Source organism: Euphorbia lathyris, chromosome 1, assembly GCF_963576675.1.
Source record: "Euphorbia lathyris chromosome 1, ddEupLath1.1, whole genome shotgun sequence".
NCBI lineage: Eukaryota > Viridiplantae > Streptophyta > Magnoliopsida > Malpighiales > Euphorbiaceae > Euphorbia > Euphorbia lathyris.
The window spans coordinates 20,526,645-20,544,272 of NC_088910.1; the positions used below are offsets into that span (position 1 = coordinate 20,526,645).

The 17,628-nt window shown below is 31.9% G+C and overlaps 2 protein-coding genes across 2 annotated transcripts; both read right to left on the bottom strand.

Annotated features, from left to right (window-relative positions):
* Positions 1 to 1,547: 1,547 nt before the first annotated feature.
* Positions 1,548 to 6,895, bottom strand: LOC136217177 (probable carboxylesterase 2). The gene is made up of 4 exons (XM_066003765.1): positions 6,632 to 6,895; positions 5,978 to 6,221; positions 5,664 to 5,787; positions 1,548 to 1,812 (listed from the first exon to the last, which is right to left on the bottom strand). Exons 1-4 carry the CDS (start codon positions 6,893 to 6,895, stop codon positions 1,548 to 1,550), a joined length of 897 nt encoding a protein of 298 aa, XP_065859837.1.
* A 7,626-nt stretch (positions 6,896 to 14,521) lies between these two features.
* On the bottom strand, positions 14,522 to 17,143 carry LOC136224149 (pentatricopeptide repeat-containing protein At2g13600-like). The gene has a single exon (XM_066012412.1). The coding sequence runs from the start codon at positions 16,949 to 16,951 to the stop codon at positions 14,798 to 14,800; it is 2,154 nt and encodes a 717-aa protein (XP_065868484.1). The 5' UTR covers positions 16,952 to 17,143; the 3' UTR covers positions 14,522 to 14,797.
* Between the last annotated feature and the right edge of the window lie 485 nt (positions 17,144 to 17,628).

The window sequence follows — 17,628 nt, forward strand, 5'->3', positions numbered from 1 at the left end:
GGGTTGGAAGGAAGGGTGTGGCCTCATGAATGCACCAACAGCAGGAAATGCACCAGCAGGGGAGCAGCAGCAGGTAATGAGCTACCAAGACACCCTACAGTCTTGACATCAGATCAACAGTATAAAGATCTTACTAACCGGTTCTATGAGGCCATACGACAAGGACACAATACTTGGAAAGGAAAGGTATGATTTACGCATCTGTTAAACTATGTTTTAAATTGGTAGTGTCTGACAAATGCCGCATTTATAGGCACGCATGAATGAAGATGCAGTAGATGATGTCCCTGGTATGGCGGATTTGGTACATGAGGCTGACCCTGAAGTTATATTTCCCATCCTATCTGAACATGAAATAAGGCATGCTAGGCGCACAATAGCGAGAGAACACACTGGTACAAGAAGGATACCATTCAGGGGGGAGGATCTGCTGCCTATAGATCTGCCATTTGAAGGACAAAGACTAATGTGGAATGGCAAAAAGGCGGTTACCGGAAATGCCTTGCAAGCAGAAAGGGAGAAGATGATCGGACTGCAAAAGAAACATTAAATTTGTTGGATATATTGGATATTTTGGGCATCACATGTTGTTTTGTCAAGGAAATGTAAATGTTTTGTCACACGTTGTGAATATTTTGATAAATATATTTAGTTATCAAACGTTGTGAATATTTTGGTGGTAAATGGAATGAAAGAGTTTGGCTTATTCATGTTGAAGTTGTTTCGTTATTCTAGTTTACGTGCGTATCTTAACTTGTTTGTGGTGCGCACATTAGTATAAAGAGTTTTACAGGTACATTGAGAAGCCTGATATGAAAATTTTGGTTTGTGTTTATTTTTTGTCAGGGGCAGTCCTTTGTGTTTATTTTTTGTTGTTTGGTCATGGATGATCAGAGAAATATGATCTTTTCAGGGAAAATTTGGTGAATTATGAAGCTTTGGCAATTTGTAATTGAAAAGGTTGTTATTTTTTGTTGTTTGGTCATGGATTTTACCAGGTGCAAAAATATGAAGATTGATTGAATTTGAATCCCTGCATAGTGCACATATACATGTACAACTTCTTTGTGTTGTTTATTAGTACCCAGTTGCAATTTTGTGGCAAGATTAAGAATAGCACATAGAAGAAAGAATATAGGCAGGCCCTACGGTATTCTTTTCTACATTCATTTGTTTTCCTAAGGTGGAAATCTTTCCTGATATAAAACACTATACAAGTGGATAGCTTCCTGGATTTTTTATTTTGTCTGGCAAGGTTTGTGAATTTGGCAAGTGGATAGGCACAAAAGGAAAAAAGGCAAATGAATTTTGTGATTTTGATGTCCACTAAGGATTGCCATAATAGCTCATCTCATCTTTGCACTTATCTTCTTTATGGATTTGATTGGCATTTTTAACTTAAATCTTAGCCCTGGAACTTTGCTTTTTCTTTAACCAAGAATTCTGTTAATTCTACAAGAAATAGAAAACTGCAACTGTAATATATAGACTATGCACATATAGAAAGTAGAGTTTGACATGATATGTTTAAAGCACTAATAATACTATTATGATGGTTGATTGATGAAAGAAGCCAGTCTCTTAAACAAGCTCTTAGCATTTTCACAATTCAGGTTAATTATATGAAAAACATGATCCTCTCCTTTAATTTCCATAACCTCTGCATTTCCTTTCCATCCACTGCTCACTAATTTTCCATAATAAAGCATACCTCTATCCCTCAACACATCCTTCTCTGAAACTACAACCACCAATCTGCTGCAACCGATTCCTTCAAGACCAGGTGATCCATCAGCAAATGGGTTAATCAACACTACTAGAAAATACCTGATTACTGACGGAATTCTTTGACGGAAATGAATCCGTCAGTAAATATTTGACGAAAATTCGTCAAAAATATTCCGTCAATAATGTTTGACGAAATGTTTGACGGAATGATATTTCCGTCACAAAGATATGGCAGGAACTTTCCAGCCATGGTTTTTGACGATAATTTTGACGAATTCATTCCGTCAAACATTTACTTACGGAATTATTGACAGAAGTCCGTCAAAATTTCGAATCATTAATATGCTACAAAAATTAATATACTTTCACATTTTTTAAACCAAACATCATATTTGAAATTGACTTAGAACTAGAAAAATAGAAGATCAAATTCAATTAACATTTAAAGTTAATCAATTTTTTTAAATGGATAAAAAAATATGCTTTATTTATTCAGTTTTATGTCAAAATTCTATTTTCAATTAATAGTAGGTACAACTGGTTGTGAACTAAAATAGTAATTACACGAGTCATGTGAGATTGTGAGCATTTTAGAAAATTAGATAGAATATCTTGATATTTTGATTTTAAAAATATAAAAAATTACAATATAATTTAAGAAAATTGGATAGAATACAAATTGAGGTAAGATAAAATTGGATTTTAATTTAAGAAAAAATATTGAAAAAGGAAAAAAAAACATATATAATTCAAAATGAGGAATTTAATTAAGAGAAAATTGGATTTTAATTTATGAAAAAAATTAAGTACATATTTTTATTTTTGAAAAAATTAAAATTAAAATTGGATATACAAATTGAGGCAAGAGAAAATTGGATTTTAATTTTTAAAAAAAAATTTGAAAAGAGGAAAAAGGTATATTTGAAAAAATCTATTTAAAGACTTCAAAGATAAAACAACCCAGCTGTAAAATTGGAATATTTTACCAAAATCTTCCAATTGGACCCCTCATTGCTCTTATTCCTTTCTTTTTTTCCCTATCCTTTTCTGTCTTTTCACCATTCCCTTCTCAAGCGTCTTTCTGCCAGTCCATTCAATTCACTTTTCATGAGCTTACACCCCATATCGAAACGGCGTCGCATTACAGGGCCATTTTAGTCTTTCCGGTTTTCCTCTAGGGTTGTCATCAAACCCTTCGCCTCTTTTAGGTGCCTAACCCTCATCTGCCGATTCTCTCTCATTCCCACCACATCTCTCATCTGCCGATTCATCAGATCCCCAGCGAAGACGGACCTGCTGTCCAGTGTCGGAAGTTGTTCTTCAAGTCAATCTACCAGCTGGTCTTGCATACCCATGTCTAGAGACTCAGGGATCTGGTATGGGTTTCCAGGTATCTGTTGTTTATGATTTCCCTTTTTTTTATCTGTAGAACGTGGTTCTGATTTCTTTCTCTTATGTGGATTACGTTTTTTTTGCCCTTTATTTCTAAAGGTGTCGCTCCTTGATAAAACAGATGTGCCAGTTTTCCAGATCCTCTCTTTCTATCCTCTTTGTGGTTTGTGTAATAGTTTTCGGATTTACTCCATCATTGAAGAAGTTATGGTTTGATTTTGATTTGGGTTTTTTTTAAAGATCTAATTTTTCTTTTTTCTTTGAGGAACTTCCAGTTGACTTTGATATGATGTGTTCCTTACCATGGCTGGTTTGTGAAGCAGTTTAAAATTCAAGAGGAAGATTAAAGGTTTGATTGTTCAGAAGCATTGATCCCCCATGAGCTTCGCTTAGTGTATATTTCTCATTCTCACTGACTCCACTCTTATGTTTTCTTTTTCCAAGACTGCCAGCTATTTTCTTTATCTGTTTATATGTTAACTTTTCTGCTCTGTTAATTTCCGCAGGTGCTTCTTTTTGTAAGAAGATTTATGATCAAATTCACCTAGGATGATTTGTTAAGTTGGATTGTCTTCTTCCTCGACTGTGTTTCTGTTATGAGAGGTATTATTTCATTTTTTTTATTTTGGCCTTTTGAAGTCTTATTAATGAACTGCAAGCTATAAATTATGAGTTAAGAAGTTATTTTGGCCTTTTGAACTCTTATTAATGAACTGCTTGATATTTTCACATTGAACCAGCATCTTATGGATGGTTAAACTCTGATATTTTTTATTATTTTGGGATATCTTCTGATATTTTGGCCTTTTTGAACTTTTATTAACGAACTATCCGATCATTTAGTTTGATCTAAGTTATTTGTTTGTTAAATAGTAATGTAATCTACTTCAGGATAAAGTTTAATCTACTCCAACAAAATACAAATGTGGCCAAGCAGTTCCAACAAAGATGTAGATTGTGAAATCTAGGACAAAATTGTAAGTGTGCATTTTACTTTTAAGTTGCTTAAATATATAAGACCCTAAAATTTAAAGTTTACATTATTGTTTCTTACCATGTCAGCTATTACAGGTGTTTAATTCCATTGTTGTTGCTCAGCATTTATATGTGATTGCTTATCGAGTTTTGAGCTGCAACTTCGTAAAAAAATCATGCTCCTTCGCAGTCATTATATATTTAGGGTCTTATATATTTAAAAAGACCATGTTAATAATCACGCTCCTTCGCAGTCATTATATATTTAGGGTCTTATATATTTAATAATGAAATAATCATGTTCTTCCTTTCTCAATCTGCTGATATGCTCTTTCTTAAGCTTAGTCAGCTCACTTGAATTTGATTCATAGCAGCTAAGATTCAAATTCAAATGACTGCGAATGGTGTTTCCCTTTCCAGTGAAACTTCTTGTTTGATTTGTTTATTTGTGTTATTCATTCTTGTTAATCAGATTTCTTTAAAACCGGTTTTTAATGGAATCTGAAGTTCATATTACCTATTTTAGCTGAATCATTTAATGGAAAATAGATTTCTAAATAATGGAAAGCAGGTTAATGAATTCAACCATATTTCAATAGGCAATTTGGAAAACATGAATCTTATGATTTGATTATTTGTGCTTTATACTTAGTGTTTTAATGACTAATGGTGCTTCAAAGTTGCATACTACAATTTGGATTTTGTATTCTAGCTTTATACTAGCACATATAGTAATACTTTTATGAAACCTTTCACCTTTTATTCTAATTACTGTGAACCTTAAATAGTTTTCCAATGCTTCTTGTTTCATATCATCTGATTTTGTATCGAAAAAAAGTACCTTTAACCATTATACTTAGATTATAAACCAAATTTTTTGTGTCAACTAATTAGTAGGTGCCATTGGGTTATTGCAATGCACGGATGAAGCTCACCATGTGGACTGCGGAACTGTGTCAAAGTAGATTTTGAAGAATAGTGGAGTCTCAAGACATGAATCAGTTATCCTTATACACAATTAAATTGTTCTTTTTACTGTAATAATTTTTGGACATAATATTTTAGTACTGTTGTTCTCCAATCATTTTGTACATTTACTATTAGGCTAACATTGACACAATTCATTTATTTGTTATGAATTTTAGATCAAAGTGAATTTGAGCTATTTCTTGTGTTAAATAATTAATATTATATTATGCGTTTTATACTTTATCTAGGGTATAATTTTATTATACAATAATTTTTTTTCTATTATTTACAGAAATTCTATTCCATAATTGTTTCTTATGGGAAAAGTATTCTGATAGAATAAATTCCGTCAGTAAAAACGTCAGACTAGTTTGACGGAAAGATGTGTCAATGAAATGTCAGACATTGTTGACGGAATATTCCGTCAACAAACCGTCAAAATATCCGTCAGAAGACCATCAAGAAGAATCTTTGACGTGTATTTCACCCACGGTTTTCTTCCCGTCAAACTTCCGTCAGTAAACCTATTTATTGACGGAATTTAGGCATTTACTGACGAAATTTTCCATCAGTAAATAGGTATTTTCTAGTAGTGCAATGGATCATCACACCCTTTATCAGATGGACATATGAAAGTCCACCATTTATCCACCATTGATTTTCTGAAATTATCTGTTATTTCCACTCCTACAGGATCTTTCCCCCAGAAGTATGGATTTATCCAGGAATTTTCACATGCACCTTAATGAGCAAGTGAATTTGCTCATTCACCGTTAGATCTAGACTTATTAAATCTAAGCCTCAGGGTGCTTTGAATCTCCATCTTAGGATTCTAATAAGCCTAGATCTAACGGTGAATGAGCAAATTCTACATGCTCATTAAGGTGCATGTGATCAAGACTGGGATTTATCATAGCAATTCCTTCTATCTTCAGTTCTGGACCTAATTTTGATCCATTAAGCTTTAAAGCTAAGTGGTGTGCCATATTGGCCCCACATCTGTCTCCGGCTAAGAATACACAAGTAAAATCAGCATAATCCTTGAGCCATGGCTCCTCGACACTATGGGTAACCACCCACTCTAGAGCAGTACAGGAGTCGTCGAGTGCAGCCGGTAAAGGACTCTCCGGGGCTAATCTGTAATAGGATAACAATTTCTGTTACAATAACATGATTTACATAATTTATAGAGACATCAGATTTATACGATACGATTCATAGGCCAATAAAAAAAAATCAGAGTATTGAAGATACATCGTAACACAGTTTTCTAATTCTATTCTAACGGACACTAGTTCATTACATAACTTAGTCCAAAAGGACACCAAAATACATCATAACTTAGTCCAAATTGACACTAAAATACTATCCACTTAATCCCATGGATACCAAAATACATCGTAACACAGTTTTCCAATTCCACTGATATACTATCTACTTAACCCCAAGGATACCAAAATACAACTAACTACTCCCATGGGATTACAAAACAACATAAGTTATCTAATGACTAGACATAATCACTTCATTTGAACCACATGTAAATGAGCAAATGCCAAGTGATGACAAGCAACCCAATTAAGATGTTCTTAGTTTTCTTCACAGCCTTTAGCCCAACTCCCAATTCATAATTCTTGTCAAGCTGAGTTTGTATAAGGGACTGCCAGTACAATGAATCATCCTTGGATGTATATTCTCCTTCGGTTCTCAACATGTGATTTTCCTCCTTCAAGTGCTTAATTTGTTGACGGAGCTCATCAATCACACTCTTTGCTCTAACCGACAACTTCTCGTTATGCCAGTCAAAGTAGCCACATCCTTTGTCCTGCATATTTAATAACATAGAGATTGAAACATATCGGCTTACACACACAGTATGATTATCAGCTAATAAAGGGTTAATACACATAAAGCACATCCTTTGTCCATCAATGAAAAAGCAAAACATGATTCACAACCCAATACAGTTTTGAAGCTAATACAATAATCAAGATAATACAATAACCAACCTAATACAATAACCCATTTTTTCAATCAGCAAACTAACAATCAAACTAAGAAACAAACTAATAATCAATTCAACAATCCAATAATCCACCAATTCAGACATAAACCTTTAATTTCAGACAAATATGTTGATGAACCCTAATTATCTGTATCTTAAATCACTAATTTGAGAACACAATAAACATACCCGAAATTTAGGATAAGCGTAAAATCTTCTTCTAGGGTTCTCGTCACTCCAACTCGTCCATCTGGGTGCCTTCAATTTACAGTAGCAGAATTTGGGGGGATCATCGTACGTTTGTTCCATCCTCCTATGGCACAGAGAATGTAACGAACCAACCGAGCTTTCACTTGTCATCTTTGTGATTTGAATAACACGTCCAGAAAGTTTGAAAAAACAGCTTTCAGTTTGCCCTAACCCTTTGTCTTTCAGAACGACATGGATGAAGAAGAAGGAAGGGGCAAATCGCGATTGAAAATGGAGAAGAAGGTGAGGGAAAGCTGTTATATATGGTGAGCACTGCCAACGTGGATTTTTTTAATGTGTTGGCTGATGACGTGGAGGGACGTGGCGTCATACGTGGCACGCCGTTTGTGCCAAATCACAACCCCGTTAGATTAGGGCATATCTGAAGGTTCGTGGAAAGCTCAGGGAGAGTTTTGTGAATTTTTTGACATAAGGGCAAATATGCTTTTTCGAGAAAATACGAGGGCAAATATGTGTATTAATCCTAAAAATATTAGTTGATAATTTTTAACTTAAAATATGTTAAGTTAAATATTTTGACTTATCAAAATAAGTGATTTTTAACTCAATTTACTAATTTAAGTGGTGAAAAACTAACTGTTATCAAACACACTTAAATTAAATAAGTGTTTAATATTTTAATTGAAGTGATTAAATTGGTTATCAAATAAGACCTAAGTTATGAGCAACTTAATTAGCTTGTCGATCAACAAAACCAATACTAAAACCATGTATTTGGTTAGGAAGAGAACGACAACTATAGATAATACTACCAAATTCATTTGTTGGATCGGGAGCAGGGCCGGCTCTAGGGGAGGCCGTCTAGGGCCTCCGTTCGGAATTTTTTCCAAATTTGATAATTATTAAAATTGCAATGGTTAAAAATATGTAGACTTGGATATATAACAAAATGTATTGCTAGGCTAAATGGTAAAGGTATAGTGGAGCTATTTTTGAAGGTGTGAGTTCAATTTCTAGAGCTGTATGTTTTGGTTCTCATTTTCCATTTTTTTTACTGATTTTCTTAGTAATAAGAAGAATAGGTTTCTTATTAGTATATAAAGTTATTTTGTCTTTATTTTTCATATGTTTTGTTTTTATTATTATTATAGAATTTTAATAATTATTTTTTAATAATTTTAATTTTTTCCTTAAACCAAAATGTTAATATATATTCAATCTAAAATGACTAATATATATTGATTTACTTGTTACAATATATTTTAGGACAGTTAATTTTCACTAATTTACTCATGCTATTGAGTTAATTACATATAAGAGTTAACTACATAATAACTTGTATCGATCACATTTTTTATGGTGAGTATTTTTACAAAATCAAAATAAAAATTATAATTTAGTAGGACAACAATTTATAAGAAGGTCCGAATATTTATGGACCACCGCAAAACGTTATGGACCACCGCAAATCAGTTCTTATCCTTAAAAATAATATATATATTTTTTTGGGCTTATATGGAATGAGCTCGGTATTCGAGTTTTATGACGTGATTTAATAAAAAATATTTTTTTTTTTGTAATATAACATATTGAATTAATTACATAACAACCTGTACTGATCAAATTTTTTATGCTGAATATTTTTACAAATTCAAAATGAAAATTATAATCTAGTAGGACAATAAATCATAAAAAGGCTCAAATGTTTATGGACTGACCCTGAACATAGGTCATGAGTGCGATCGTCTAGGACCTGAGCCAAAATGGTCTCAAATTGTGTTTTATTGTATATATAGTAATTTTTTAAATGATCAAATAATATGATATTTTAGATCAAAAATATGTCCAAATTTCTATTTTAAACTTTTAAGTATAATTTTTTTTAGGATTCTTTACATAAAAACCATAAATAATAATATTATTGTTTTGTTAATGTTGAAAATTTAATTTTAATATATCAATATATTAAACTTTTATCTTACAAATTTCAAATAGTTTTCTAAGCAATTGATTAGGAAAATCGCAGCGAAGGTATATTTTGTTTAACTGCTATAATATTCTCGGCCATGATATAGTTGAAAATAGTAATTTGACAAAATTGTAGTTACTTTTTAAAATTTGGATTTCTTTATAATTTTTTCTTTTTTTATTAAGGGTTTTTTTTATTTTTTTTTCGTCTAGTCCCATAAAAAAATCAAGACTGATCCTGTTTAGGACCTCTAAAATACTGGAGTCGGCCCTGATCAGAAGAACACCATATTCATCACTTAATAGGGACCTTTTTGTTATAAAGTGATGACATTTCAGCTCAAGAATGTTGGAGCCACCTGTCAAAGGTTAGTTGTTATATTGTTCCATGACATGATGCATAAAGTAATATAGATCTAAGTAGATGATATGGTTGTAAAATCTAAAGAAAATAAAAACCATGTAGAAGTGTTGATAAAAGTTTTTCAAAGATTACTCAAATGTAAAATCCAGCTTAATCCTGCCAAATGTGTGTTCAGGATTATTTTTGTTAGAAAATAGAACACGTATAGACGGCTTAGACAGCACAGTGGAAACATAATTTTTTTCTATCCTCAATCCCGTTGATCTCGTTATATCTATTAAATGATAAAATTAATTTAATCAAGAAGGTTATTCATGTTTACCTCTTGGAGCAATCTACTGTTGTGTGTAGCGATACAAAGATCAACTTTAAAATAACACCCAAAGTAGAACATGTCCGATGATGATCCACACAAACCAAGAACGAAAAAGGTGAGGAGAAAACTCCTCCAAAAATCGGCTACGACTTTTAATGTATGATTTTTGTGTAACAAAAGAAAATACAAAGTCCCCTAATTGAATATGCTTGCTCAAATAAAGTAAACATAAAAAGCACCTATATTCATATTTATAATTGATTATTCAATTTAATTAAATTTTCAGTTTTAGAATATTATTACTTATTTGTAACTATTTAATTTAATTAAATTTTCATTCTTAAAAACTTGCTGCTTTATATGTAATTGGTCATTTAATTTAATTGAAGTTTTCAGTTTCATAAATTTATTTCTAATTTAATTAATCTCGATAATTAATCATAATCTGCAGACTATATTATAATTAATTACTCTAAACTTGGGGGGTTGAACCCTAGCCTCCTCCATTACACTCCACACTCCTTACCATTGAGCCATTTGCTTTTCTTATGTATTATGTTGTGCACTGCTTAATAAACTAATGCCCTTTTAGCTTCTATTATTTAATATTTGATGCATTCACTTATTAATATTGATTAAATATGCATAATAATAAATTATTAATAGAAAAAAAAGAAATTTGCATAATAATGAATTATTAATAGAAAGAAAATGTCCATAATAATGAATTATTAATAGAAAAAAAATCCAAAAACATGCTCCAATTTCTTATTTATTTAATTCCTTTATATTTTTGTAATTTATGTTATATAAGAAAATATATTTTTTAAAACATACGTTAGACCATATATTTTAAACTTTTAAAACACGAACTATGAAGTTTAGAACGTACAACATATTTTTTAGAACATACGTTATGTTTTTTAGAACATGTGTTATGTTTTTTCGAACATGAGTTATAAATTATATTATAGAACAAATGAAAAAACGATCCAGATATCTACTGATTTTTTAGAACATTATACTTAATTTTTACAACACAAACTATATATTTTTTAAAACATACGTTATAACATATATTTTAACTTTTAAAACATGAACTATGAAGTTAGAACGTACGACATATTTTTTAGAACTTACGTTATGTTTTTTTAGAACACGTGTTATGTTTTTTCGAACATGAGTTATAAATTATATTATAGAACAAGTGAAAAAACGATCCAGATATCTACTGCTTTTTTTAGAAAATTATACTTAATTTTTGAAACACAAACTATAAACTTTAGAACATATGTTATGTTTTTTAGAACATACGTTATGTTATTTAGAATGTGAGTTTTTTTTTTTGACAAAAAAATGGCCCATATAATTACTATTTTTTTAAGACATTATCTTAATTTTTAGAACACAAATTATAAAGTTTAGAATATATGTAACAATATTTAAAACACCGTCTTTAACAATTTAAAACATAAATTACAAAAATATAGAGGAATTAAATAAATAAGAAATTAGAGCATGTTTTTGGTTTTTTTCTTTTAATAATTAATTATTATGCACATTTGTTTTTTTCTATTAATAATTATTATGCGAATTTAATCAATATTAATAAGTGTATGCATCAAATATTAAACAATAGAAGCTACAAGGGGATTGGTATATTAATTAACGCGCGGCAAAATACACAAGGAAAGCAAATGGCTCAATGGTAAGTAGTGTGGAGTGTAATGGAGGAGGCTTGGGTTTGACCCCCCAAGCAGTAGTAGCGTTTTTCAGCTTTTTTTATTAAATTTTACACCCAAAACTACGTAGTTTTGGGTGGTTCTCACCTAAGGTGAGTTCTCACCTAGGGGAGGGTTCTCACTTGATCCCTCCCCTTATATATATATATATATATATATATATAGGCTCCTATTATTGTATCATTGGGACCAATTTCTAAATTAATCGTTTTACCCTTTGTTCCTTAGTTTTTTTTTGTGTGTGACTCATCAAGTTCTCACTACAACTGGTTGTACATGTTTATTGCAATGCTTATCGAACCGAAAAGAAAATTAACTTCTTAATTTCTATCTATTAAATTTTCACATTAATCCAATCAAACATGTAATGGAATTAGTGCCCTATAAGCCATGGGAAGTCAAAATGATATTTGACATTTACCTTTCGGTGTCTAGTTGCAGTATGATTCGATTCTTCATCAGCTATATCCAAACGAATCGTGACTATGGAAAATGTCAAACCACATATATAAAGACGTTTGTTCACTTGTCTAGGTCGAGTTGCTCAAACTAGATAAATCATATGGAATTACCAATCCAACCTTTAATCTATCACCCGATATCATGATATATAAATCAATTACATGTGGTCTAATAAGCAATGTTATCAGAATCGGATCGGACATCAAACCGGATTTGTAACTGGGTCACAGGTCACTTGGTCGGATCAGATGGCTCGGATTGGTCGGACCGGATGACGTAATAAATAAATAAATATATATTTTTTAATTTAATTTAAATTATTAAATTTATTAAGAATTTTAAATTTTATTTTATGTATATTTAAAATTTAAATACCAAGTAAACTTTGTTTATATTGTAAAGATCAATTAAATTTTTAATAATATTTATTAAAATATATAAAAAATAAATATAGTGTTATTATTAAACATAGGTTGAAAGCTAGCTTAGTGGTAAGGTGTTTAGTGTCATAGCTAACGGCCTAGGTTCAAATCCAACCTTCTACGTATTTATTTTTTTTTAACTAAATACGAATAACTGGTTAACCGGATCAAAGGCCTAGGTTCAAATCCAACCTTCTATCCAGTTCACGGTTGATCTAGCTGGTTCACACGGTTCAGTCCGGGTTGTTGAACCTTCTAATAACCAGTCTCAACCGGACCAGTCAATGCTATATGGACCAATCAAAGATGATTGTGGAATCCCCAGCCCCTTCTTGATCTTTTTTCTATTTAATTTCGGGCCTAAAATAACTTGAGAAAATTCATCTCAAATTATCCTACCTCACTAATTATATTACTCTATAAAGGAATTCATTTCAATCAGCTTAACTCTCTCTATATATATATATCCAATTAATTATGAGGAAATTAGATAAGGTTTATCATTAAAATTGCTAGACAATATCATTTTTATCTTTATATTACAAAATTAAAATCGAGTTGTTTTGTTGATACAAAATGAATTTTTATAATCCTATTGAATTGAGACATTGTTCGGATTTTTACTCACAATAATACTCTAGATGAGTATTATTTCTTAGATAATATTGAGTTAACTAACTGAAATCGGATAAAATTTGTCCAACTTTAAAACTGTGAAGAAGTATAACTAAGCTTAAATGTTTGGGTGACGCTTTTGTAAAAAAGTCGGATGAGCTTCATCAAACTTCTTTATAATTTTAATACTCTAAATGGATATTATTCCTTTCAAACAATCTGATTAAAAATTATTTCTTAGATAGTATTGAGTTAACTAAATTGAAATTTGATAATAAAATTCGTCCCGACTTTAAAACTATAAAGAAGTATAACTAAACTTTAAATGCTTTAGTAACACTTTTGTAAAGAAGTCGGATGAGCTTTGTTGAACTTTTTTTATAGTTTTAATTCATCGGACTTCACCCTAATTAACCTAACACCACTTGAGAATAATTTGTAACCAGACTATTTAAAGGAGCATTATTCTGAGAAAAAAATCACATTATTCAAACTTATATAATTCGCCTTTAGTGCAATACATCCAATTTTTATATGTTATTAAAGGTTTGTTTGGATGGGGGTGCATAACAAAGGGGCAAATTATTAGAAGCATCCGGTTCTCCATGTCAAATGGAGGACCTTCCATACATATTTTGACATGTGTAATATGGACTCACGTATATTATAAGAGGTCTCACTATTTTAATTATTACGTGGAGTCACAATACACGTGTCCAAATATAAATTGGGGGTCCTCCGAGTGATATGGAAGACCCGGTGCTTAATATAAGAACTCGCATAAAAGATCATTAAAGGGATGAAAGTGAAAGGTTTTGATAGAAACGTGTTTAATCTCCTTTGACATCCCAATTTAGAATGTTAAGATTTGAAACAAAATTAATTCTTATTAAACTTTATTAACCTTTATCCATACATATTTATTTTCCCAAATGTAACTCGCACTTTTATTAACACTCAAAACTCTATTTCAAATAGTGTCAACACTCTATTTCAGAAAAAATGTTAGCAGTGTTCACGTGGACCGTAATGATCAAATGAATTTGATCATTCACAGTTAGATCTAAACTTATTAAATTCAAGTCTTAAAATACTTTGAATTTCCACTCTAAAATTCTAATAAGCCTAAATCTAATGATGAAAGACCAAATACTACATGATCATCAAGGTCCATATGATCAAAACCGATAAAGTGTAAACTATATCATAGTTGCTCGCTATCTCTTATATCATTTAGCAAAGGTACACAAACATCTCTAATAGAGCCGACCAAGGACAAACCTATAACGTTATAAATGATACAATTGAGAACTTAATATTGATAACTTAATAGTGATTGCCCACATACCTGATTATCAAATCACTTAATAGTGATATGAACTCTATAACTATCTACAAAACTAGGAAAATTTTAGGGTACTCCTGGAATAATACTTCCGAACAATGAATTCACGACACATACATATATATAGTTATTTTTTCCACCAATCATGTCCATGTAGTGGAATTCAAAATGATTTTCATTGGTCGGGAGTATTACTCTCGGAGTGCTGTAAAATTTCTCAACTAGCTATCAATCAAGCCCTTAATTTACACTATATAAACCATCAAAATTAGATCAATAAAGAATCAAAGATTGCATGAGAATAACCATTGAACATACCTCATATTTGCAGTTAGATGCTTTAAAGTGGCATAAATTACATTACAATGTAGATGAGTTCTATTTTCTGCAGAGAACACATGAAGTTTATTATTCAGCTCTATCCAACTACATCCAGGATCCTTTTTCACCTCTAAGCTCCTTAAACTGTTTCTCACATTCATCTTCTTCCTCCACTTCCCCAATACTGCATATATGTTGGACAAAATGATGTATGCTGATATTGGTTTGGGATGCAAATCGAACATGCGGTTCGCCACCCTTTCTCCGACCTCCATATCCATCCAGAACCAACAACCGCTGAGCAATGCTGCCCAAATAACACCATCTGCTTCAATTGGCATTGCTTTAATAAACTCCTCAGCTTCTCGTAGGCGCCCTGCACGACAAAGAAGATCTACAACACACGCATAGTGTTCCAAAGTCGGAGGAACTCTGTGAATTTCATTCATCAAGCGGAAAAACTTCATGCCTTCGTTGACAATACCAGAATGGATACAAGCAGTCAGAATCCCGACAAATGTAGCTCCGTTAGGGACTATTTTTCGCTCCAACATCTGTTCGAAGTTAACAATTGCCTCGTAGCCAAGTCCATGATGTGCACATCCGTTTATTAGTGCGGTCCACGATGCTACATTCGGGGAAGAGATGCTTGAAAAGGACTTTTCAGCATCCAATATGCTTCCACATTTGGAATACATGTCAACAAGTGAAGTTCCAACATAAACATTTGATTCAAATGGTGTTTTAGTCAAGTTTGCGTGAAGCATTTGCCCTTGTTGAAGCGACCCGATACAAGAACAAACACGAAATAGAACAGAGAATGTTGATAAAGTAGAGTCTACTGATAATCCGCGCATAGTTACATACAGTTTTAAAGCGTCTTCGTGACGCTCATTCTGCATATAGATTGAAAGCATTGTGTTCCAGGTTACAGGATTTTTCTCATCTTTAGTGTTTTCAAAAAGCAACAAAGCCTTGTCAAACTCACCATTTCTTGAGTACACAGAAATCATAGTATTTGAAGAAAATATAGTTCTTTGAGGCATTTCGTCGAACAGTCTCTTCGAATCCTCGAATCGCCCACTCATTGCATAGCCTTTCATCATCAAATTACACAAGATTGAATTTTTCTCAGACACTCCATTGAATATCATCTCTGCATCTTCAATCCTGCCCATCAATATAAACCCCTCCATAAGAGAACCAGAAACACCTGAACATGGGTTACTAATTCCATCATATACTCTCTTAGCATCATCAATAGCTTCACAATTACCGTAAAATTGAATCAACGCACCACAAATTGATGGATCAAATTCAAAGCCATATTTTATCAAAATCCCATGAACAAACATACCTTCACTCAAATAACCAAGTCTACCGCAAACCCTTAAAACAGAGTCCAATGTAAACTCATTAGGGGTTACCTCACCACTCTTTCTCATCCACTGAAACAAATCTAAAGCCTTTTCACAACAATCCTCACTCTTTGCATACCCTGAAATCAGCTTAGTCCAAGAAACAACGTCTCTTTTAGGCATTTTCACAAACACATCATATGCATCGGTCATTAATCCACACTGCACATAACCCACCAGCATCAAACTCCATACCAGCGAATTCCTATCACGCAATTCATCAAAAACCTGTTTGGCATCTTCAATTTGTGAACAACTTGAATAAAAATACAACAATGCACTCCCCACACGCTCAAAACTCTCACAGCCGAATTTCAGAACAAGACAATGGATCTGCTTTCCAGTGAAAGACGCTTGAGCACGAGCGCAGACGCTTAATATAGTTGAGAAAGTGGTTTGATTGAGTTCGGTATTTGAATTGTGCATCAAATAAAGTAGATGAAGAGACTGATTAAATTCACCCCAATTTGAATAACAGGAGATTATGGTGTTCCAAGAAACAACTGTTCGATTAGGCATATTATCAAACAGGTGGCGAGCGAACTCTAAATGGCCATTTTTCAACGATTGGGTTATGAGAATGTTGGTAGACACTATATCACAGTAGTTACTCTTTGGAGTTTGGCATTTAGTCGAGAAGAGTTTCATGAACTTCCATCGATTATACTTCCATTTCCCGGGGAAAAATTTCACAAACATTTTTGAAGATGGTAGAGAGAGGAAGCAAAGAAAGAAGTGTGGAATTTAAACCCAGCTTTCACCTGAAATTTCTTTATTTACTTTCGTTTATAATAAAGTGGAATAAAATTTGTTTTACAAAGAGAAGGATTTTTATTTTTATTTTTTTTGTGGTAAAACAAAATTAATCTTAGCATGTAGGGTGTTTAAAAACTGAACCGGATCGAAATAACCGATCGAATTAATGAAATTCGGTTTTTCAATCTATTAAGTTTGGTTTCGGTTTTAAATATTAAAAAATATCGGCTGATTCAGTTTGTATGCTAAAATAACAAATTAATCAAATTGACCTAAATTAGAATTAATTAAATTTATTAATTATTAATTATCTGATTAGAAGCAATGTTTTAAAAACCGGATTAGAAACCGGATTGATAATTGGTTTAGGGATCAATTGGTTCAACCAATTAATTCAGATTGGTTGAACTAAATAACCTCATAAATAATATATATATATTTAATTTAAATTAAATTATTAAATTTACTAAGGGAAACTCCAACACTCACTAAGTGTCCGTTTGTTTCCATATTTCGAAACTGCTTTTTGCCTTTCAAATCTAAACAGAGGCAAAAAGCATTTGGTAAAAATTCAAAACAACTGCTTTTTAGAAATAATCAATTAATATCTGCTGGCTATC